Here is a 27,279-nt window from a genome sequence, read left to right on the forward strand (position 1 = left end):
AAAAAAATAAGTGAAAAATTATCATTTTAAATAGTTTGAAGAAGTTTAACAGAAATAAGGATAATTTATATTAAATTATTATATCCTTTCTTATTCTAATATCCTTATTCAATGCCACATATATATATATATATATATATATATATATATATATATATATATATCACATTTAATATGTATATACACACTAGACATCGTATATATATGGCTAATATATTCCAAAATCAAAAATAGATTAAATGAACTACCGAAATATATTTTTACCGTTTACAATTTCATCTTTATTTCCACATTTAACTATGGCAATTTTTATTTTTTTAATTTACTAATAAATTAAAAATCTATGTTAATCACACTCATCATATTTCATATTAAACTAAAACTGATCAACTTTTAAATCTAATTTCGTCTTAAAAATCTTTTTAATTAAAAATATAAAATAGTAAATAACCTAACTTTAAAATAAAACAAAAAAATTACAAATTTACAATTAATTAATTAGTTGAACCAATGAGATTAGCAGTATTTATGTTAATTATTATCAATTTGAAAAGAATTAACAAGTGAAGATCACACACTGTTACTCCTATTAAATAGTCTTACGATATTAGTTTTTCTAAACTACTTTCACTCCATATTTTTCTTTATATTAATGTTTGTTTATAAAAACTACCACGGTTTTATAAAATTATAAATTTATAAAACACTGCTTACCGCTTTTTTTAATACTTTTATTTACAGTGGCATCAACAATTAAAGTCATTGGCGACTTATCAGTGTAATGTAACTGTATCGGTAAACGAGTAGTCTTGAACAAACTCAGGCCGACCATTCCTGAGATGTGTGGTTAATTAAAATCCAACCACCAAAGAACACCGGTATCAAGGATCTAATATTCAAATCCGAATAAAAGTAACTTCCTTTATTAGGATTTGAACCAGCGAATTTCGACGTCGAAATCAGCTGATTTATGACGACGAGGTTACCACTAGACCAAACCTGTCGGTTACTGCTTTATTAAATTGTAAAAAAAAAAACAGAATAAAAATTAAATGGAAATTTAATACAACATAGAATTATAAAAATTAATCAAACCAATAAATTTAGATTTTAACTGTTGCGCGTCTATTAGTAAAAAGGTCATAAAAATTAAAATAATAAACATGGTTTTTTTTTTAGAAGGAATTTAGCCTTGAGTCACTGTTAAAGTCTTTATTCATTTTTTAATACGAAGTAACGACGATGTAAGTAAAACATAAGTTTGAACAATTAAGACAAATTAAGTTTGGGAAATTTCTTTCTAAAAATAAAATAAATACATGAATGATAAAAATCGCCTAATCATTTGAAAAGAGACAAACAAAATACCTCAGTGATTTCAACATCTCCAGTCTAAATACAATGAAACGACAACTTTCTAAAACCTCCTTGGCTTCAATCAACACCAGAAATACTGAAAGACAATACGGGTATTTCTAAACATGACTACGGATTGGAAAATCATGCACATAGACTAGCCTAGTTGATAATTACGCAGATTATCTCTACATTATACACAGATGCGTCGAAATCCAAAAAAAGGTACAGGCTGCGCTGTCGTTACACCAGAAATGAACCTTTTATTCAAACTCCAGACGATGTTTTATCTTCATCAGCGAAGGTTTTGCCATTCTGCAAGCATTAAAACTCATCGACGAAGCTGATATATAAAAAGTAATAATCTTCACAGAATCCCATAATGCAATAACGGCAATAGAAAATAAATTAACGAATAACGCCATAATTCAAAAAGTAAAGGACACGTACAACCTAATCAAAGTCAAAAGACCTTCCACAGACATCAAACTAAGCTGGATACCTTCCCAAGTAGCTATTAAACCGAAAGAAGCAGTTGGATAAATCTCACGAACAGTCGGTGCATTTGAAAATTATGCAGACGCTTCAAGAAACTCAAAAACTATCCAGAAATTAAATAATTAATAGCTGGAACGAAAAATTGCAACAAATCAAACCTCAAAAACTCCATCAAATACGGAAAAATACTTATGGAGAAAATCTTGCACACTCATTTCCTAGGAAATAGGAAGAAATATCATCTTCATGTGAAAGAGTGCATTTTTTCTTAACGTAAATTTTAAGAGAAAGGTTTTTTTAATAGCTTTTACGATGCATAAATATGAAGGGTTAAATGTAAATAATTAATTTAATATTATTATTATTATTATTATTATTATTATGTATGAATAATAAATAGTATTTACGAGCAGGACATAAATAATGATTTATGTTAATTAGACTGGGAAATAATGCTATTATTAAGTATCCTATATTATAGGTCTATGTCATACACTATTAATTTCTACTCTGCCTCGTTACTCGAGTTATAATTTACAGTGAGCACTCATTCTTGATCAACCATTGTAGAAATAAAACATATGTTCCATAACGTTTTGGTAGAGTAACAATGCGAAATAATCAACCATCATAAAACTAGATTATTTTACATAAATAAACTAACATTAAAGCCCAACGAAAGAAACTGTAGTGATTTTTCAGCTTTACCGATGAATTTTAAACTATTAAATTACAACATACGGAAAAAATATTTAATTTTAATTTATCAAAGGAGCGATTTTGTGTTTTGTAGATTATATAATAATTCTTTACTATATCCCAATTAAAAGAGTATGCAAATATTCTCTTAACAAGCCTTAGTTGATAACTTATTCTTCTTTTTCTTTTTGTCGCCAGGACCTGACCTCCTTAGGTATTGCTTCAGAGGATGAATGAGATGACAATTTAATTTTTTAATGTGTGAAAATCCCATGCCTGACCGGGATTCAAACCCGGGACATCCGGGTAAAAGGCCGAGACGCTACCACTGGCGCCACCGGGACACCGACAACCTGTTTTACTTCATTATTATGAACCTTACATCTTATATAATCAATCAAACATGTTATGCCATCTGGCAGGTCCTGATTATAGTTCCTTCATTTTTCACGATTCTGTGTCAATCTCTTAATGTAATCATTATCATTCTCCGATCTAACTGAATCTATCACCTGATGCTCCTTCTTTCTCTTTCTTTCTTTATATCCACCACTCCCTCTTCAGCAGACATTCCCTTCTCAACTAGTATCCTAGTCAATTCATCTTTATTTTTTTTGTACTTTTTTCTCCAGTCCTTCGGAGCATTTGTTCATTATTTATTTTATCCTAACATCTTACACCTTCCATTGTTCTCTATATCCACATTTTAAGTGACTCTAATCTTCTTTCATCTTTCTTCTTTAGTATCCATGTCACTACACCATTCAATGCTACACTCTATATATAGTAAATAGCTAGTTTTTTCCTTAATACTTTGTTTAATGGTCTACCAAAGTAATCTTTACTTCCTGTTAAAACCTTCTTTTGCTATTATTATTATTATTCGTAATTTTTGCCTTTGTACGAGTTTCTGTGCTCGTAATACTTGATTCCTTCTATTTGCTCTACTTCACTGTCCAATCTAATATTTATCCTTTCGTTTCCTCCTATTACCATACTCTTATTTACTCTCGCTCCATATTTTTAACTTTTTTTTTGTCAAGAGCTTCACGCATCTCAGTAATAACGGTGATTCAAATTCATTTTTAAAGTAGTAAAAAATATCACTTGTAAAACTCGGTGTTTCAGTAAAAAGACAAACAAACAAAAACCAAACCAGAATGAGATATTAGACCTCTTTTTTAGCTTTTAAAGAAATGACAACTTCAATGATCTTTATAACCCACAAAACTGATTATAAAATAGAAAAGACGAAGCGTATTTTTTACGCTTTTCCATTTTATTTCTAGTAACTTGTGTTACGGTAGTTTTTCTACGATTTAATGTTTGTAACTGATATTAAATTACATTAATATATTTTTTTTCAGATCCAGGAGAGATGTTATTTGTACCTGAAGAAGTACCATCATTACTATCTTTTGTATACAACAGCATACCACCCGTTGCCAAAGGTAAATAGATATCTTATAAACAGGTTAAATGAAACCAGTTATCAATGAAAAGTCTAGTAAGACTTTTCCGAATGAACATTCTTATTATTATTATTATTATTATTATTACTGTTCTATCAATTAATAATTCATTTCTAACAAAGTTATTACCTCTAACTTCTAGTTACATTAAGTTAATAAAGTTTATTTGATTAGTGTTTTTACGGTTTTATGCACATTTTTTTTCAATTATTAAAAATTTTTCAACCATTTTGGGGGGTCTTACACTTGATTTACAAAACTGATATTTACGATTATATATTTTATTCATTTTATTAAACCTCACATTAGTGCGTTTGAACCAACTTTATTGCTTACGCCGTTATTTCGTAATGATTATTACGAAATTTTCATTTTGGCGGCCATTTTAAGGGAACCCGATGGCCGATCGCTGCCATTCGTGTATTTCTGTAATCCTCTAATGACGCTTAATCCGAATCCAAAATCAAAATCCACAAAAAAGTTCACACACACACACACACACACACACACAAATATATATATTGAATTCAATAACGAACCTTTCGTTCGTTGAATATTAATATATATATATATAATATTTTATATATATAAAATATTGTAATTGAACAGTACGTGTAAAAGAAACTTAGAAATAAACAATTAGGGGATCCGATAATAACGATATCACTGGATAATACATTACATTATGATAGTTTTAGTTTATTATAAAATATTAGCGAGAAAATATCTAAAATTAATTTAAAACGTATTTAATTTTGTTAAATAATTTAGTAATATTAACGCTGAAAATCTTTTAGAAGATAAAACTATAAACGAATTGAATAAATAAAATCAACAGCAAAAAACTAATGTATTCATGTTCATCAAAATATTTTTTAACAATCGTTAAATATTTTTAGGAATTTTTTTATAGATAATTTTATTTTTTATTTTCCTTATGAATCCGTTCTGCTGTGAAAATAAATATTATAATGACATACTGGACAGAAATAAATAAACAAAAATTCTTTAAATTTTGCCTTTTTCAAGGTCGACACCAAATTAAAATAAAAGGTTAATGACATTTAATTTGGCACCGAATTATAGTTGAATATTAAGCATTATTTTTTACTAAAGAAATTATATTATTTTTAAAGTTTATTTAATTTTAAACATAGACAGGACTACGAAAAACATTGCTCGTACGAAAAAGACAATTCTGAATTAAATAAATGAAAACGTGGAAAAAGCTGTAATATTTTGATAAAATAAGATAATACAGGGAAAAAACGAAAAAGAGATTACGATTAACCATGAGTTAAGCATTCTAGAAGGAGGGATTAGTAAAATTAACTTAACAGATAATGCACAATCTTGATATGCAAGCGTATATCGAATAAGACTGCCGAAAATGATCTTATCGCCTCATTTTAATAGGAGTTAGCAATCGGATCTACGGAAGAATGTCTCGCCGATTTACAAAAACAGAGAGAAGTTATCTTCTGAACAATACACAATTGACAAAAAGTACGTAATATTTGCTTATAAAAACTTGCATCAAATGGCTCTAACCAAAGGTAATTTTGTATTTATAAAGAGGCTTTTAAAATTCGGTAAATCAATCAGAAACGTTTTAGAAAAGTAAAATTTAAAGAACTTTAAAAAATAACTGATGGCGATAAAAATTTAATATTCCAACATTTTCATCTAATCCTTGCCGAGTATCATTCGATTAACCGATTTTTAAAACACCCATGATGCTTTTTTTGCAAAAGAGCATTCCGGGATCTGATGGGCGTTTTGCATTGAATTTAGAATTTTTTGAACTCCCAGTACAACGCGATTTCGACTATAACAATTGAAATCGAAATAAAATGAAGATGAGTGATGTAGATTTGAACATATTTTATGAATTAAAAAAACGAGTCAAACGGCAGTTCTACGGTTTTAAGTACACTCTGTTCCAGTGCATTATGTAGCTGCAATTTGTTATGATTAAATCGTTTACAAATTTATCGGACATTTATTGTATCGTTTAGTTGAAACTGTGTACCTAAGAAAATTCTTTCACCACGACAGAACCTCTTCCTAATTGGAGAATCCAAAAAGGGTGTGATCATACGTCCTGGAAGATTTGAGACGCAGAACAGATTGAAAGTTTTCAAACCAATAAATTGTATGTTGATTGGCTATGCAATCTGTAGAGGGATACAGTTATCTAGGCAATGTATATCTACAAATAGAGAGCATCTGCATCGTGTATTAACCGCAAACAAGTGGACGCCATAACATGAATTTTGACACATCCGTTTGTTTCATTAAAATTGATTTTCTAATTCTATTAAGTAAAAAAAAACCTAGAAAAGAGAAAATACTGATATCAGAATAGAAAATTTTGTAAGAAATAAAAATAATATACCATGAGAGATGTTAGCTCATTTCCTAAAACAACGGTTTTTTTAACCTCTGGAGTCCACCGTTAGGTATTGCTTCAGAGGATCAGTGAGATGAATGATTTGTAGCTTGTGTGAAAATGCCATGCCTGACCGGGATTCGAACCCGGGACCTCCAGATGAAAGGCAAAGACGATACCACTCGCGCCCCGGAGGCCGGAAAAACAACAGATTTGGAACTACTGAACTATTCCAAACAATCGATTACAGATTATTTAAATGAAACCCCTCGACATCATTAACAGTTTATTTATATTGAGTACGAATTCCATACATTACTTAATTAATTAGTTTAATTAATTATTGTCATTAATTAAACGCAAGTGCAAAGTAACTGCTCTTTTGTGACGAAGAAAAACATAATTATATCTTCAATTTAGTGTTAATACTACTTGAATTACTCGATTGCATGCCAAGCAGAAAATATTACTCATCAAAATACTAGATATGTTTTTAGGTGAACTTAAATGAAGTAAGCATCCACTTAATTTCTTATCAACTATTTTTAATACGGATTAATACTTTTTTGATTCTTTTTTAATAAAAAATATTAAATCAACGAACTTGATATTATAAAAATTTTGGAAGGTCTATAAACAATCTTACTCTAATACACAGTAAACACGAACAATGTATCGGAAAAATGTACAACCTTGGCTATGAAAAGCAAGCACTTGTACACGCATTATTCTACCATTTTTCGTAACTTTTGCCTACTTAATTAGTTTTATTAAAAAAAAAAAAAATCGTTTTGAACAAAGATAATTCGTAAAACCAGTGACTAATATTTTGTTTATAGATAATTTATAATTTAGTTAAGTCTTATTAGTTATATTTAGTCAATCAATCCGCGTTTGAATAAATGCATTTAGTTTCATTTTTTCCTCGGCTGTTACTTAGTCGGAACGCGGACTGTTACACAGTCATGTAATAAATATTTACATAATCTTTTCTACAATTGAAGTTTTATAAATTTCTTTTTTTTGGTTTATACGATTAAGTATATTACCAAATTCCTGGTTTTAAGTTTTATTATATTAGCGATAGTTTTGCTTTTTTATGGCATAATTTAAATCCGTAGTTAAAAGTAATGAACTTCAGAGTCAATTATGCTTATGATTTCATGAAGAAAGAACGTTTTGAAGATAATAAAATTAAGACAAGCATAAAATATCTCCAAAAATATGAAAAAATTACTGCTATCTGTGGAATATCAAAATCATAGAAACAAAAACTTTGAAAGATGAAAAGTACTTCTTCAAAAAGGGTTGTGTCCTTCACGCGATTCTTGTACAGTGAAACGGATAAATCCAGATAATCAGCTAATCTTGAAACACCTCTGAATCAAAAGTTATTGCATTTGCTTAACACACAAACTATATTATGAAACTAAAAACCATTCATAGCAATTATTTACAATCGTCACATACGTTATATACTCAGTACATAGATAGCGCTCACAACAAGTTACGTCATCGTCTTAGAATCAAAACAACCAATTACAATATCGAATATTTTCAACCAACCAATCAAATGAATACACACAGGACCAATCGTAATATACTAACCCTTTAATCCAATATTCCAATATCCTTTAATCTGAATAAATAATTTATTTATTTCTCACACGCGCCTGCACAAACACATATACACAAATCGTTTATAATAAAATGAACAATAAATGTTTTGTATTATAACAGTTCCGTCATATCTTTCACAATGATTTGAAACTTAATTTATTTTATAATTCCTTTTAAAAATTGAGGGACGGTTATTTATTCCCAATTACATTTCTGTTAACCTATGCAATTTCAGTTTATTACCGAAATTCACCTTCAATAAAACAAAAAGAAAGTAAATATTTTTCACTATTTTTCTTTTCAACTCAAAGTTCATCTCAAACGCACAAATAAAATTTGTATTTTCTCTATTAGTAAGCTGAAAAGAAATCATTCATAACCCGTTGACATATATGGACGGTTTTACATCAGTGATTTTTTTCAGTTAAGCATTTATCAAATAATAACTATTACAATCAAAAATTATTATTTTAACTAATACTTTGTAATTAAGATTTCATATATTAAACTACCGAAGTTTTGATCGCCCTCCTTGACAATGCCTTGAATTGCTGAACCAAAATAGCAAAAAACCATGGAGTTGTGATTGAACAATACAAATTGGGTCATCATGTGTCTTACCTTTGTACTAAATTAAAATACATAATAATAAAGTTTTATAAAATCATTTAAATGAACGATACCAATACGTATCTTATGCCCATTCGCTAATCCAAGAAGAATTGTAATTTGGGAAGGGACTCTGGCTTCTCAATTTGGGGGGCCTTTTTATTATACAGAAGCATCTGCTAAGAGCAATTTCAGAAAAAAAATCTTTATCCAAGTAAATTATTATTTGACGATTTTAATGTGATAGCAATTCGACAGCTCTGCATAAAAAAAATGTACTACTTTACTTCAACAAGCTTACATATAATTTAATGGAGATAGAAATTTAACTAATTTAACAGCCTGCCGGAGGGAAATAACCAACATCTTAACTAAATTGTTCGATAAACTTCCGAAAAGTTAAAACAAAATCAAGGTCATCCGTCCCCACCGGGCGACGTGCGAGGCTAGAGTGGTGAGGTGAGATGAGATAAGAACCTCGTGTAAAGCTGGACCAATCATCACTATTGTTTTATGCTGTTTTACGGTCTTCTTCGCACTGGGGTTCACACATACCACACCTCAGATGACCTTAATTTGAGCTAACTTCGGCTTTTATATACTAATTATGGTGGACTGGTTCTAACTTGCCTATTTTCTTTAGTAAACGTATATTTCCATTAAACTGATCAATCGATTATAATAATCGTAAATTATTGCACACCACATAGTATTAAGCTAAATTTAGAAATATTCAGCTAATACACCATATAGTATTTAGCTAATTTGGTGAGCTTAAAACTAATAGTGAACAAGTCATGGCTTCTGGTAATAGGTCCATACGCAATAGGTAAAATATCACAATAAAAAAACCGGCAAAAGATTGAGTAACTTTCCCGGCTTTGCCCTTGACAGAACTCTATTTCAAATACTCCATAGTATTTTTAAATATTAATGGCTTTATTATTTTTACTAAAAAATCCATCAAATAAATTATGAAATATAAATAGGAAACAATTTTGGAAATCAATTTTTGATAACAAATTTAGTAAATAATTTTATAAATCGGTTTCTGCAGTGTTCCTAGAGTTTCTTGTGATATTTCATTGGCTGGTACCGAATAAATCAATGTTACATCAAGTACAAATTGTACCCGTTGTAAGGAAACATTTAAATTAAATCTTGCGTGTTAATATAAAAAAAAATCTATGACATTAAAAGAAAACTAATAAATATAAAATCGGATATCATTTTATCCACTTATCTGTAGGAATGTAGACTGGAAATTATGCAGTCAGAATTTTATTGCTATTTTTACGTATAATTTTTGCGTTCCACTTTTAACAATTTCAGTCATATTGTAACTGTTTATCAATCGATTTCAATAAATGAGGTGTCATTTTGTTTACAATAAAAGGCTTAAAAATTTATCTAATAAGACATTATTCGATAAAAGTAATATTTACAGAGATATTAACGATTAAAAAATCTAAATGGCCGCAATTTTTGAACTTTCAAACTTGCTTATACTGTACACATTATTGAGGGTACATACATACCAATTCATTAAAACATTTTAATCCGTTTATAAGATAAGTATTTTTAATGAAAAAAAAAACCCCGAGCAAAACTGTTATTAATTTATTTTTCTTTATTTTTTACAGGGACGGATTCTCGAGTAGGTTTAGGATTTCGACTAGGACCGAATGCAGATTTTCAAATGTTATTTGAATTAGGTCCGCAAAAGGAAACGCAAACATTACCGCCAATAAGAGGTTATGAATCAAGAAAAAGGCATATACCAGCGTCTCTTTTACAACAACAAGCATTAAATGCAGCAAACCAACCGTTTATTATAAGACATTCGGGTACACCAGGCGGATGGTTATCCGCATGGCGTAACGCATTAAATGGAAGACAATTAACTTTACAAAACATAAATGATGATTATCAGAATCAAATGCTATCACAGCACCAAAATAAATTAAGTTATAACACCGTACAACATTTACGTCAACTATATAAAGAACAGCCTACATAACTGAAGAAATGATTAATTGTACGATTGTGTGTAAATATATATAAACAAGTTTTTACAACTCACAGTGAAAGAAGAATTAAAAGACTTAAGCAGAGTATTTATCTTATATTTAGATATTCAAAGAATTTATGCTAATAATTGCAAATCAAACTATTGTTATAAAATTTCTAAATGAAATCATGGATAATTTAAATGATAAAAGGCACAGACTTTATTTTTCACTTATATTATGCACTAAATTAGTAATTTATAAATGGCTGCGGGGTGTATATGTAAAATATAGATGTTGATCTGAATAGGTCAACAATTCTAAGATTATTTTTGGGAAAGCAAATAAAAAAGATCGATCTTTCTAAAAATTTAAGAAAATGAACATTTATTAGACTACTGCTGAAAGAGAGGATCCAATGATGAAAACTTCAAATTAAATAATATTCCTAAAATTACATTCAATATTTAAATATTTAATTTAAATTCAATATTTAATTAAATTCATAATTGTGAATTAAACCATAAAATACTTAAAATACTGATGATGATTTTGGGATCAAAATGAACATTTAGTACTAATATTTATTTATTTTTAAAAAACCTTTTTTGAGACTTTTATGAATTACTTAATAATTTTTGTGATAACCATTTCCAATACTCAAAATAAACTAAAATTATAGAAGTATAATTTTATAATTAATTTATATGACATGAAAAGCACTTTATTATTAATTACTTTTTTCGATTAAATTATTATATTTTTAATAACGATTGAAAAAAATAAACACTGATTGTTTTTTCAAACCTATAATAGATAAAAATTAATAAAGCGCTAACTCACTATAATATCAAAAGAGCGATAAAGAAGCAAAAAAACTCTAAATTTGTTATATACAAAAAGTTATGAAAAATAATTATTTATTTAGACAAAATAAAATTTCTTTAAATTGTTAGATTTATTATATTTGTACAAAATAAATGAGAAACAGATCGGAATTAACTATTCAACTGTAATCTTAATAATGACGTAGAACTGAGAAAAAAAAATTTCTTTGGTAACTTATAGATAAATTCCTTTTCATAACTGCTTTGAATATTACTCCGGTGTGACACAAGTTTATAGGATAAGGTAATGTTTCTATTAGTGATATTCCCTCCAATCAGGTTACAGATACACGCATGCTTTGTCATAATTTAAGGCTAGCGAGCTTCAAGAGTCGACCAATGTGAAACTCTCGCAACCTTTGCCAGATTAAACTGGGCACAGAACGCAAAACAATATATAATTTACATGTTGTCTAACTTGGCGTTCATATTACCATTAATATTAAATTTCTATCTTACCTTATTCCTTATTCAACAAGTATTAATTTACACTTATGCGCAATAAATAAATTAAAATGTTTAAGAAAAAGGACAAATGTAATAAATTAAAAATTATTCATATAATAAGAATGCTTTTGTTAAATAGTAATAACGTAAAGCAAAAGATCTCCAAGCATTTATTATTATATCTAACCGCCTATAATATTTATTGAGTAAGCCTACAATACAATCATTAGATTGTTCTTCAAAAAATATAAGCGAGTTCAATGTTGATGTACTTTAAAAAGTTTAAGTTTATACAATTTAATACACGCATCTAATTGATGAATTTATAATGTAATGTAATTTACTAATATGGAAAATCAAAATTCTGTGGTTAGGGAAGAAAAAAATCCACTGTTTTTTTTATAATGCCATAACTACTTAAAAAAAATTCAGGCCATAATTACGAAAGAAATGAGATTCTGAAATTTCGTAAAAATAATCATATACTTAAAATTTCAGACGCTAAATCGGTTGGGATACACTATTTTAGATTAACATTCTGGAAGACATATCTTAAAATAATGACTGCATTGGTTTGAAACATTTAAAATAACAATATAGTACCATATTAATTATTTCATAAAGACGAACAACCTTCTTTTAATAATTCACTTTAATGTAATTATTTTAAATTAATATAAAAAAGATAACATAATAAGTTTTATATTTTATTAATTAACCCCACTTACAGGCAGTAATTATTACAGTAACTTTACGTTTAGATACTGTATTTTATGAAATACAGCAATGATCGGAAAACAATGTAACTTATTTTTCATTAAATTAATGATGAAAAAGTTTATGTAAAAGGAAAAATCTATCGGAGCGGGAGCGTTCAGTGTAAAAGAAAATAACAGTTAGATGCATGAAACAAGTAGAGTCTGTTATGCATAACAGTTAGAGTCATGAAACAAGATGGGAATGAGTATTGACGTTACGTATACTCGTAAATGTTTTGATCGCGGAAAACCGGGTGGAGATCACATCCCGTCTTCAGTACTCATAAGGTCTGAAATGTTATGTAATATATCGATGAAAAGTTAAATGATTAGATCTTTAGAAGAAATGTACAGCAATTATGAAAATGAATCTACCTTAAAAAAATAAAACTTTTTAACATTGTTAGCTAACATTATAATTTTTTTTTTAATCAATAAAAACGTGTTTTTTTTTGTAATTAAAACAATAATTTTTATAAAAATGATGTTTAAAGAATTATATATTTAATTTAATAATAAATGAATGGTTTCACAGATCAAAATTTACAAAAGAATAAAAAACAAATTAATACAGCTTTAAGTGAAAAAATCAGAATGTACAAAAAAGTATTGTATCGAAAGAATTAGATAATAAAATGCATGTAAATAGAATAAAAGTATAAGAAACATAATTTAATTAATAAGATGCACAAGTTAGTTGACAGAAAATATGATGTGCACAATAAAAAACCAACAAAATGAAAAAAAAAAATAATAAAAAATATTCCAGATACAAAAATAAAAATATTAAAAATCTTCTCTTTATTTAAATAACATTTAAAAAAAAAATCAACAACCTTCTTTCTACCGACAAAATCATTCTTTCCACAAAACTCGTATATACTCCTTTTCTTGTATGTATACTTGTATGTATCACGCACGTTTGTGCGTGAGTGTAAGTATGTGTATTCAAATACAGGGACATCCTTTTCCTTTGTTCTAATCCGACCGTAAGATAAATTTTACGTATAATATTTTATAAGGTAAACATTAAAAGTCAGAAAACGAAAAGCAACAGTAGAAAGTTTCGAAATATTAATAGCATGAATTTACAACTCCAACGTTAACAAACGGAAGGAAGAAGAATAAATAAAATTAAAAAAATTAACGGAGCGGAGGATAATTTATGTAATATACCGTATATGTTATGTGTTTAATGTATATGGTAAATATACGTACTATTATAGTCAGTAAAATTCAGTACACTAAACGAAAATTAAAGAAAAAAGAACTAAGCTCGATTTATATTGCACATTTACCACATACTCTGAAGGTTTTAGGTTCCTAATCCTAATCCTAATCAGATGTAGAATTTTACTTTAGGTAAGATAAAATTTCCATATATCAGGTTGTTTAAAACGTGTTGAGCCTTTGGAGGCCAGAATTGAGAATACATTTACTGTTTTTGGAGAATAATATTATGAAACCACACATGCACCATTTTTTTCGATGACCTGCCATTTTTCCAGCAATACCATAATCCTGCCCTTCTGGCAGATTTCTGATCAAAAACTTCTGACACGTGGTTTTCATAGGCCTCTTTTGAAACTAACTTAACACCATTCAGGGAATTCCGCGGAGATCGAAATAAATGATGGTCTGACGGTGCCAGGTCCGAGCTATACGGTGGATGCATTAAAACCTCCCAGTCAAGTTCTCTCAATTTCTGACGGATCGTTAAAGATATATGCAGTCTAGTTTTATCAGCGTGGTATACGACACCCTTTCTGTTGACCAGTTCAGGCCGTTTCTTTTGAATTTGTAGGTGCAATCGCGCTAATTGTCGATAACACAGAGTCTGTCGTTCTGTCTGGCAGTAGCAGCTCGTGATGCACATTGCCTTTCCATCCCACCAAACACCCAACGTAACTTTCTTGGACGTCAGTGTGGGCTTTGATATAGAGTGTGGAGCTTCTCGCTTCGACCACGATTTTTATCGCACTGTTGTCGTAGGTTATCCCACTTTTCATCACTCGTGATCAACCGCTTCAGAAATGACTCGTTTTCGGTAAGTTTCAGTAGAGACTTGCAGAAAGAAATTCAATCGAGTAAACTTTTCTGAGTCAGATCATGCGGCACCCAAACATCGAACTTCTTTTTGTATATAGCTTTCTCCAAATGGTTTAACACTGTTTGGTGATGGTTTTTTAGGTTATCGGTGTGCTATGACTACTTTCATGCCGGTCTTCCTCGACTTTTGCCAGAGTGCGCAAACGCTATCTCGTGCCCAAAAGGCTCAACACATTTTAGACTACCTATTATATTACCAAAGACAAGATTTAAGTTTACATGGTAAATAATATATTTAAAAAAAAAATACCAAAAGAAAATATTTAGAGTGGATTATGACAAGACAATACACACGAAAAGCTCAAGATTAATCAAGCGTGTAAGAAAGAAGTACTAAGTTTTAACTATAATTAATTACAGAATAAGTTTAATAATTATGTAGGTAAATAAAGTCATCAAAATTCCTAAAGAAAAAAGCATAAAAATGCAGGACGAGAAATGAAAATGCACACAAACTCACGTAACTCTGAATTTATGAAGTACGTGTCTAGAAGTCTTCATATCTTTTTTTTATACAATAATTCTAGATAATTTTTCAAATTATTATAATTTTTTTAAGAAAGGGAGTCCGACAAGGATGTTCCCTATCTCCGTTACTTTTTAATCTTTACATGGAACTAGCAGTTAATGATGTTAAAGAACAATTTAGATTCGGAGTAACAGTACAAGGTGAAAAGATAAAGATGCTACGATTTGCTAATGATATAGTAATTCTAGCCGAGAGTAAAAAGGATTTAGAAGAAACAATGAACGGCATAGATGAAGTCCTACGCAAGAACTATCGCATGAAAATAAACAAGAACAAAACAAAAGTAATGAAATGTAGTAGAAATAACAAAGATGGACCATTGAATGTGAAAATAGGAGGAGAAAAGATTATGGAGGTAGAAGAATTTTGTTATTTGGGAAGTAGAATTACTAAAGATGGACGAAGCAGGAGCGATATAAAATGCCGAATAGCACAAGCTAAACGAGACTTCAGTAAGAAATATAATTTGTTTACATCAAAAATTAATTTAAATGTCAGGAAAAGATTTTTGAAAGTGTACGTTTGGAGTGTCACTTTATATGGAAGTGAAACTTGGACAATCGGAGTATCTGAGAAGAAAAGATTAGAAGCTTTTGAAATGTGGTGCCATAGGAGAATGTTAAAAATCAGATGGGTGGATAAAGTGACAAACGAAGAGGTATTGCGGCAAATAGATGAAGAAAGAAGCATTTGGAAAAATATAGTTAAAAGAAGAGACAGACTTATAGGCCACATACTAAGGCATCCTGGAATAGTCGCTTTAATATTGGAAGGACAGGTAGAAGGGAAAAATTGTGTAGGCAGGCCACGTTTGGAATATGTAAAACAAATTGTTAGGGATGTAGGATGTAGAGGGTATACTGAAATGAAACGACTAGCACTAGATAGGGAATCTTGGAGAGCTGCATCAAACCAGTCAAATGACTGAAGACAAAAAAAAAATAATTTTTTTAAGTTCAAACCGAATAAAAAATAAAACTAATCAAAGGTGGGTTGAATACTTCTCTTTTGGTACAACATTCTATTATTTACACTGCACCAAAGCTACTAACTACATAATTTTACTGTCTGTATATGGGCACCAACTTGTAGATTAATAAATCCCGTCTATTTAATTTATAATCAAATATAGAAAATGCATATCAGACAATTCACTTACACTATTACAAGAGTGTGGTGGTAATTATTATTGGCACGACTCAATATATATTTCAAGTTTCTACAGTAAGGTCTGGAACATTATCACATAAAACAGTCTATACTCCCTTGATAGATTCAATCGAAGATCCAAATGCTGTACAATGGGTCAGTACATTCAGTACAGCATATTCTTCGTAGACTGTATTTTCGTCATGAGTAGCAATATTATGGGATTTCGACGATCAAATTTCACCAATTTTTCTTCGATTATTTGAAAAAAAGGGACTCGTAAAACATAATTAGCCACCCCCATTAAGCAGAATGTACATTATTGAATTTTATAAACAACAAAAAGAAAAAAAATTAAATTAAATAAATAAAAGAAAACAACGAAATTTTAATTTATTACTTTTGTTAATAAGAATAATTCTGGAGAATTTATATAATACAAATCACTCACACGTTACGAAAGTTACATGAAAGGATAAAAGAAAATAACGAAAAATATTAAAAATTTATTTATTATTTATTGATTACTAGCGCACCCCCGCAATGCTTCGCTATTCCTAAATTTGAGTGTATGTAATTGAGTGTTTCATCATCTATATAAATATTATTATTTATATTTATTGCGTTATTATTTATGTTTTTTTTTTTTACATTTTTTAACTTACAAAAAGGACAATATTACAAAAACAATAAATCGTACAACATTAATTCATAATTAATTTTCTTTCTTTCTTTTTATGACCCCCGAAATCTTTACCACAGTTCAAACCTCACCAATCTCACTACTATATAAATCACAAATAAAAAAACCCAAAAAAATTTAATCTAGAACTTTATTTTACAAAACTGAATTTCGTTGTCTACATCGATAGATACTGTCTATATCGATGGTCATTATCTAAATCGATCATCTATGTTAACATCGACTTCTTCAGACATTATTATTTGATTTACAAAATTTAATTTCATTGTCTACAAAAGATCAATTTGCATTATCTCAATATAAGTAAATCAAATTAGTTTCATAATAAATTAAAGTGAATGGCGACTATTTACATTTTTTAGGAAATTATATTGGTTAGAGGAATATTGAACTTCGATATTTCTTTAGAAATATGTTATGTTTTTCTATTTTCAACGTTTTATATATTAATAGTTGTATAACATTATGCTTATTTGTTGTTTAATCTCATATAATAATAAAGAATTTTAAGGATTCTGGAGTCCTATCCGGAGTAGAACGGGATTTATTACAAATTCCAGATTTAAAAACAGATTTTTTAAAATAGATTTTCAAAATATTTTTCCATTTTTTTTTTTATAATTAACTAATGAACCCGGAAATGCTTCGCTATTGCCAGAAAATTTTCCACAGTTCAAACCTCACCAATCTCACTGCTATATAAATCATAAAAAAAACTATAAATAACCTACAACTTCTTTTACTTAATTTTATGTCGTATACACCGAGAGATACCGTCTATATTGATTTTCATTGTCTATATCGATCGTAGTTGTTATGTGATTATCTATATATATAAAAATGTTAAGTTCGTTTGTGTACGGCTTCAAAATGTTCTGCACCGATTGAACTCAAATTTTAGCACGATATATAACCCGCATCAAAGATTCATCTATTTTAATCTATTTTTAATAAATCTATCCATCTCCGAAATAGTAAATTAGTTTTCCTTTGTTTAAATTTCCTTGGTAATGTAAACAAAGGAAATAAATCAGATCAATGCAAGATGGCCGCTGTCAAACACAACGACCAAATTTCTTTGAATTATATTTAACAGCTAAAACATCTGTATTTTATTTTTTTTAAAAACACGATATATAACCCGCATCAAAGATTCATCTATTTTAATCTATTTTTAATAAATCTATCTATTTTTAATTTGTACAGTTTCTTAATAAATAAGAGGCTAATAAATAAGATGGAAATGTCAACAAAGGAAAACCAATCAGATCAATGCAAGATGGCCGCTGTCAAACACAACGACCAATCACAAAGAGCCCGTATGGCCGTTGCCAATGTAAACAAAATCACAACTGATTTAGTACCAAATTTCTTTGAATTATAGTTAACAGCTAAAACATCTGTATTTTATTTTTAAAAAAAAACAAAAAGAAAAGCCACCAAGAAGGATGACTTACAGTAAATAAATTAAAACACCCAACTTTCATGTAGCCCAGGTAGACTAAGATTATGCAAACAAAAAAAGTCGGAATAACGAAATACACAGAAAATAATATCCCTACATAATGACCAAAAAATCCTTTGTTAGGTTATTTTTTTACATACATATGAACAAAAAACAATCGTTTGTTGGTCATTTAGCGTTCTTTGCTATGTAAAAGCAAAGAACAAAATTCACAAATAGTATCACTGAAACAACACAACTAAGTATTCGTTTTTTTATTTTTTTCTAACCTCCGAAACCACCGTTATGCATTGCTTCAGATGATGATATGAATGATTTATAGCGTATGAAAATGCCATGCCTGACCGGGATTCCAACTCGGAACCACCGGATTAAAGTCCAAGACGTTACCACTCGCGCCACGGAGGCCGGCAAAATATTCGATAGGAGCCGAATAAAAACACGACTTACCAATATGGCGTTGTGTGTCAATCCAATTTTATATGGACTATAATTACTTTTAATACGCGAAACCCTTTGCAATGATTGAACGTTAACTTAAACCTCTTCAAAAATTATTCCTTTTGAACTAAGCCACATTTTGATATCATTGTTTTTCTATAACACGGCTGGAATTCTTTTCGTTTAATGATAAGAAGCGTTGTCGAAGACAATAACCGAATTCTCTTCCAAAGGACATAATACGCCGCTAAAATATTTCTAAGTAATTCAAATTCGTGTAATTCTTTTTACGAATCGCATTTTTATCAAAATCACACCTTTTTCTCAATTGACCTGCGGGGTTTTGTTTTCTTTGGAGACCGTAATTCATCAGTAGATTCATACTCGAGAATCACGTTGTACACTGAAGCAGCGCAACTACTTACGTTAGCAGTTTATTAACATCTGAAATCAACGCCGTTTGATTATTCTGTAATTTGAAAGCATTACTCTTCTTTTGTAAGCATTTAAAATGATGTGTTTTTTCGCACGACTTAAGGGCTTTTTTTCGCAGCCCACAAATCTTCTTTATATATAAAAATGTTAAGTTCGTTTGTGTACGCTTCAAAAAGTCAAAATGTTCTGCACCGATTGAGCTCAAATTTTAGCACGATATATGCCGTGGATTTACGCCGTGAACAGAGTTACAACATTGGTGATCTTCAGTCATATGTTCAATCAAACATTCCCAAATTAACGCGTGAACAGAAAGGCATTTATGATCGCATAATGCAAATAATAAATGACAGAATTGGGGAGACCTTCTTCTTGGATGCGCCAGGAGGAACTGGGAAAACATTCATTAGATTGATTCTAGCAACGGTTCGATAAAAAAATGACAATTATCCTGTTGCGGAATATTAATCAGCTAAAACTCTGCAACGGCACGCGAATTGCAGTTAAGAAACTGATAAATGACGTAGTGGAAGCTACGATTTTAACGGGGCCTTTCAAAGGTGAAGATGTCCTAGTTTCTCGAATACCCATAATCCCGACAGATACACCATTTTAATTTAAAAGATTGCAATTCCCAATTCGATTGGCATTTGTAAACACAATCAATAAAGCTCAAGGTGAATCTTTAGAATTGTGTGTTTTAGATTTAGATGCGGATTGCTTCTCACATGGGCAACTGTGTGTTGCATGTTCCCGAGTCGGAAAACCAGATAGCCTTTATATCTACGCAGACAGTGGAAAAACAAAAAAAAAAATTGTTTATCCACAAGTATTGCAAAATTAAACTTCTATGAAACGTATGCTTTGTTTTGTTTCTCATTTCTCATCCATGCAACCAAAATGTGCCACAGCGAAGCGTGGCGGGTAGAGCTAGTATATTATGTTTTTTTTAATTTTTCAATGTATCTCCTTTAAACAACATATGGAACTAATTACATGTAAAACTCCCGGGACAAATAATGAATTGTGAAATTTCAGCGAAATCGGTTAAGTAGTTTTGAGTTATTAGAATACACACAAAGCGAAGCATGTCTTTTATTTATATAGATTATCACATTAATAAGGAAAAACAATCATCAATATAGGCGACTAGAAATATCAAAGATGTACGTGGTAGAAGATTGATGTGGATAGTAATAAATGATTAACTCAGGACCGAAAAGAATGGAAGAATAATTCCACAAAGAAAAATTGTGAATGGAAAAATAGTGAATAGCGAGTAAAAATAAAATATTTTTTAAATTTATTTATATAGATCATACTACAGAAAGGTAATTTAAAATCACATTAAAAAAGTATTCAAAATGTAGATTTTAATATACAGAAGATAAACTGCCACTTATTTTACTGCACACTACTTTTTCCTGTTTAACCTCCGGGAATCACCGTCAGGCATTACTTCAGAGGATGATATGTATGAGTGAAAGTGAAGTGCAGTCTTGTACAGTCTCAGGTCGACCATTTCTGAGATGTGTGGTTAATTAAAACCCAACCACCAAAGAACACTGGTATCCACGATCTAGTATTCAAATCCGTAAAAAAGTAACTGCCTTTACTAGGATTTGATCATTGGAACTCTCGACTTCGAAATCAACTGATTTGGGTAGACGCGTTCACCACTAAACAAACTCGCTGGGTCGGAAGAAATGATATCAGCGAGACTCTTATCGTACGGTTTACAATTTCATTGCAGTTTTTTGTTTGATTTCACTGCGTTTTGTTAGATTATTTTATATTTTTAATGAATTACTGATTGTTCTCTTATGGATTTATTATTCAAATTTATTGCCTTATAAGTTAAAAATTGAATTTCTCGGCCAATTTTTTTTTTTGTTATATGTCATATTCACTTCACACCATATTTTTTTTCCTTTTTTTAATAAAACTAGTATAATGACCTTTACGAATCGAAAATTCATGATGTAATATTGCACTTATTACTTTGTAAGTATAATTTTTTTTATCGTTAAATTCGATTTTACCAATCGAGTTTATTTCTGTTATATTTATTTCTTTTTTAATAAAACTATTATAATCTCTTGTTAACCTATTGGATTACAATAGGTTATTTAAGTTTTATTTTAAAGATTTATTATTTTTTTTAAAGATGTGATGGGAATTAAAAAAATTGTTTCATCTTCGAACGTTTTGAATGTCATGTAATTAATAAAATAAAATGTAAATAATATAAGTTAGTTATTAGTAATACATATGTATAAAAATTAATACATATGTTTCTCTCTCATTCTTGAGCCAGTTGACTAACGATAGAGGCTCCGCACAGCTGAGTGTAAACGTAGTGTTAAACTTATACTTTATACTGTATACTTTATACGCTGTCATGTCAAGCTTAAATAAACTGTGGAATTTAAACTATGGATCTTATTCCATATTTGCCTATTTTACTAACATTTTTTGGTAACCGTGACGTGATCCTTTTAAACGGAGTGATACATATTACGGAGTGATTTCACAAATATTTTGTGACAAACTTATGACTGTGAGTATTGTACATTCCTTTTCAACTCTGTCAGCTCCAGTCTGACTGACTGCTACGTCATAATAATATTGTCAGCGCATTTCTAACACGCATTATTTATTGTTGTTTAGTCTATCAAGCTAGAGTTCTTGTATTGTTTTCTTTATTCTGATACCGAATATTATTTATTATTTTAATATTCCACTATTTGAAGTTAGTTTGCTTATGTGTCTGACTTTTATAAATTATTGATTAATTATTTGACTAATTTAAACATTATTAAGATTATTTTAGTATGTGTATAAAATTTATGTATATGTAATTTAATTTGTATCAAATTCTGTTTGAGTCACGTTGTACACTGTGTCACATGTTAACATCATTAGTTTAAGTATTTATAGTTGTACTCCCCCAGCACTCGTTTAATAATTTATAAGTGCAGTAGTTTTCATACAGTTCACAATGGTTTTAGATGATGAACGTTCAAGTAATTCTAATGACAAACTTACCGAGTTACGACGTAAACGCGGCTACATTTTAAGGGCAGGCTAACCCGCATTAAAACTTTCATAAACTCATTCGATTCCAAAATTAACAATCCCTTAGATTTAAAAACCCGTTTAAGAAGACTTGAAGAATGTTGGTCCGAATTTGACTGCGTTCAATCAGAAATTAGAGCGATCTGCACGGATGCTGAATACGAAACTGAAGAAAACGAGTTAGCATCTTTCGAAGATAATTACTACGAAATCGAATCTAAAATCAACAACATCCTTGCAAATCAATCCTCATCAATCTCCTACTACTACTGAACAATCGAACATGGCTAACATTAAATTCCCCGAAATTCCCTTGCCTTCATTTTCTGGAAAATATGAAGACTGGATTGACTTTCACGACGTTTTCGAGTCTATGATTCATAATTCCTCCAATTTAACAGATAATCAAAAATTTTATTATCTACGCTCTTGCTTAAAAGCCGAAGCTCTAAACACTATTAAGGAAGTACAGGTTTCTGCCTGTAATTATAAATCAGCGTGGACACTTCTTAAGCAGCGACTTAAAAATACTAGATTAATAATAAAAGCTCATATACAAGGGATATTAACTTTCAAACGACTTGACAAACCTCAGTCTACCGCGCTAAAAAACTTATACAATACTATTAATAACCATTTGACTGCCTTAAAAAATTTAGGTGAACCAACAGATTAATGGAGTAAGCTTTTAGTATTTTTAATTACAAATAAATTAGACCCCGAAACTAGAGATCGCTGGGAGGCGCATCATGCTAAGAATATACTAAGCTATAATGATGACGAAGATAATAAGTCTTCTGACTGCGAATCCAAACCGTATTCTTTTCAAAATTTAATGCAATTCTTATATAAACAAACAATGATCCAAGAAGTCCGGGAAGAAAATCGAACAATAAACACCAAAGGCCCGTCCTATAAAAATTTCCAGTCTAAACCGCATCTTAATCGAAATGTAAATAATATTTCATGTCATGTTAGCAATATCAACATTTCCAAATCTAAATGTGCAATCTGTAATGACAATCATACAACTGTTATCTGTAAACAGCTGTTGGCTGTTGTGCGCATACGCAGATAGGAAGATGCACGCGACGCTGCGAGAGCACTGTCACTCCCATAGTGCCGACCCTGGCGTTCTGGTGGAAGGTAGTTTTTTTTTTACTCTACGTGTGTTGTGTTTAAAAACCGTATACCATATTCTTGAATGTGATAAAGTATAGAATTAGATTGTTACCCTGCTTCCAGCTATTCTATTTGATTCATTTTTTCGGTTCTTTTATTTTACAGAAAACTTTAACCCATGGCCTTGAAAACGCCCAGAAAAAACTTTTCCGGAGCAGCATTTCCACTAATTTTAGCTAACAGCCGCCGCTACTGAAAAGCAAGTTCCAAAACTTCCACTAACTATATAAACATCAAAATAGTAATAACGGTTCTCAAAAATAGCGACATGAAAAGTCTTCGAATTAATTATATTACTTCAGTAATGAGTAACTGGTCATTACAACCAAAAGTTTGATATAAGTTCTCATCTTTTTAAAGATTTCCAAACCATTTTTGAACTGCAAAAACTACCTAAATATCTACTGCACACAAGTATGCTTCCCTCAAAACAGTTTTTCCGTTTTTAGCTAACAGTATGAAAATATCTAGTACTGTACATTAGATAATGAAAAAAAGGTTAGAAAAAATGAAATCTTAACCGGGAGCTGAAATAGTACATAATTACACAAACACAGAAAAAAAATAGGAAACATTTGAAATGCGCAGTGGCAGCCACGTACAGTTGGCAGCACTGCTTTATGCAAAGGCAAGCTTGCCATTCAGTCATCATGGAGCAGTGAAAGTCAACAGCGTGCTAAGTCCCAAATATGTTTCACAAAAACGATACTTTGGAAGGAGCACAGAGGTACTTCAAAAGTTCCGATTTTTTTGTGTCGGTTGTATATTTTAATGATCGTCATTTAAACAGATTATCGGAAAAAATTGTAAAATCTTAAAAAAAAGGTATAATTATTTTTTATGTACTTAATCTTTTTATAAACATTTAAACAAGAACAATGATATTACACTATCAGAAAAACAGGCGAAAAGCGTAGTATTCTTTATACGTAATTTTTCGTAATCTACAAATTATCTTTGAACACCGAAACTCGCTGGGGTAACGCAGAAAAGAACAAGTTTTAATTACGGTGTAATACTTAATTTTTAAATACGGTATAACACCCGTTTAATAGTAAATTTTTTACAGTAAGATAATCATAAAAATAACTATTCAAAAACAAGTTTTGTTTCTTTCGTGACGGGGTGATAAAAGAATGAACTTGAACGAAAGCTTGTTTATATTGGCCAATGTTCGTTAAATACCATTATCAAGGACAGCTTCAAGGTTGCCACCTCTGCTTATGTTCGTTCTAGTGTCTAGATCAGCGATTATAAAAAAACAAGTTCAAATGTTACAATGTTATAGTAAATCGTGGAGTGGAAAAAAAACAGTTAACAGTTCGTTCCACATAACCTTGAAATAATCATACGTGTGCTCTTTCTCATTTGTAAACTACCATACATTCCTTATTAATATATCATTTTATCCTTGTAAAGAACACGAAGCTGTTCTTGCTGACTCACCTGTCCTTCCTTCCTAGTGACCTAAATTTCTTTTTACTCGATTTTTTTTTCTAGCGCTGAAAATATTTTTATTTCATTAGTGATAAAACATAAATTACTAACAAATTATACGTAAACGTTAATGAACATAATTATACGAATTTATAGTAGAAATCCCACCTAATTTATGATCAGGTCTATTATTAATTACTGTCATCTACGATTCCTCCTGCGTTTAGGCTGAACGTTATTTGCCGCCGCATTTGTCCTTGGCAGTATACTCGTGAATAACTTAATTTATTCATGAAGAGCCCCCTCCTTATCGATAGTAGGTGGAACGATGACACAAAGTTAACGTATGTTGATTAGGAAATTACCCACACAACTGTTTTGACTGAAGCGTTTATCGAATTGATACATTACTCAGTTGTTTTGGTATACAACGAAACGGTTGACGTATTTATAAAAAGATATACAACGGTGAGCGCCCCTGAGATTCTGTGGGTGCAGAAGACGACTTATCCAGTCTGTTTTCTGCTGAATTTATTATTTTTATTTCTTTTTATCATACTTTTTATATCTTTTATTATTTTCCATTATTTATTTATTTTTTTATAGTTTTAAATTATAGCGGATCGTATTTTTTTTAAAATTCAGTTACGGTAATTAAAATCACTGAAATGATGGGGGAAACTTAACTAGGAACAATTAATTAGTGAAACTGAAAACAGTCGAGCTTTTATAATCATAAATAATTCGTCAAAAGTGGTTGATATCTGAGTAGATTTATAAAATCCGTTTTTCCTTACATCGGAGATTAAATGAAAAAATAACCTTTCTCCGGTTTATCCTCACAATTTTGTATTTCATTGTTGTTTTGTATTTCTTTTCCAACAATAATATAATAATGATAAAGAAAGTACTTCCGCTTCTGTATTAGAGCACATTATTATATTTTCCCCAGAACTTCAACACACCTTTTCTTCTACGATCAGACTGGTATTCCTAACCCGAAGCGTTTAACGTAATAATTGTAATTGTGTCACTGCTATGATGAACGACTTGATAAATGGTTAGGTGAAAACAACTCTGTTGTGTCTGTGTCATTACGCTTACACAAAACTAGTTCGAGATTAGCGTAAACAAATTTTTTCTTACCCTGTTTTACAACCTACTTAATAAATTTATAAGGAAAAAAGATTACATTAAAGAGGGTAGAAGAGGGAGAAGATGAAGATGAAGAAGAAGGAAGACCAACCACTCGCCTCAACATCACGGACTGGAGTCCGGAACAGAGCCCAGCAGAGATGCGTCCTGAAGGGCAGCCATACCAGAAGCGGATGAAGAGCTTCTAAACACCCTCTCCTTTTCAAAACTTACAATAAGAGGAAATAACCCAGCAATTGCGACTCCTCCGGAAAAGGGGACGCATTGCTCCCTCCTTACAGGTAGTTCCCCGTTGTGGCGTATTCCTGCTAGCCTATTAAAGAGTTAGCACCGAAAGGACTTAGTGGACGGTCTGAAGGGGAATTACGTCGGGAGGACAGGCTTTATAAGCCTAGCCTTCCGCGGTCGGCCCGTAAAATGGGTTCGATAACGCTGGTATAACAACGGAATTGGAATGCAATTAAATCCGTCCTTAAAACACTAAATTAATAAACAAAACTTGTAAAAATTAGACCCGCTATATAAAATTAACCAATTAAAAAAAAAAAAACGAGCCCGATTAGAATGATCCAGCAGCAAGGGACTCTGTCCAGGTTCTGCGATGGAGTAGGGAGTAATAGACTCCTGCCAATTTTGCATTCATTAAAGAGGGTGACGTTCTGTGAGTGTGTATGTTTTTTTCTATTTAAAATATATTATATAATTATTTCCATACGTTGTTTGTATAATTGAATTATTTCCTAATGTTTATATTTATTGACTGGTGGATTAATGGCGAAAAAAATCAATAATTGAATGTGGAAACTATTTACATTGACATTATGCTGCCAATGGAAATCCGGTAACCAA

At 30.3% G+C, this 27,279-nt stretch overlaps 2 protein-coding genes across 2 annotated transcripts in view; one reads left to right on the plus strand and one right to left on the minus strand.

Moving 5' to 3' along the window:
* The window catches only part of LOC142323921 (uncharacterized), a 63,248-nt gene extending 49,261 nt beyond the window's left edge, over nt 1-13,987 (plus strand). Inside the window, exons 2-3 of the mRNA XM_075364291.1 lie at nt 3,921-4,004; nt 10,290-13,987. Coding sequence (XP_075220406.1) covers nt 3,921-4,004; nt 10,290-10,666 — 461 coding nt within the window. The 3' untranslated portion in view covers nt 10,667-13,987. The remainder of the gene's footprint in view (nt 1-3,920; nt 4,005-10,289) is intronic.
* LOC142323919 (transducin beta-like protein 2) overlaps nt 1-27,279 on the minus strand; it is a 254,531-nt gene that overhangs the window by 57,589 nt on the left and 169,663 nt on the right. The window lies entirely within an intron of this gene.

This window comes from Lycorma delicatula, chromosome 4 (assembly GCF_047948215.1).
Source record: "Lycorma delicatula isolate Av1 chromosome 4, ASM4794821v1, whole genome shotgun sequence".
In the NCBI taxonomy this organism is placed as follows: Eukaryota; Metazoa; Arthropoda; class Insecta; order Hemiptera; family Fulgoridae; genus Lycorma; species Lycorma delicatula.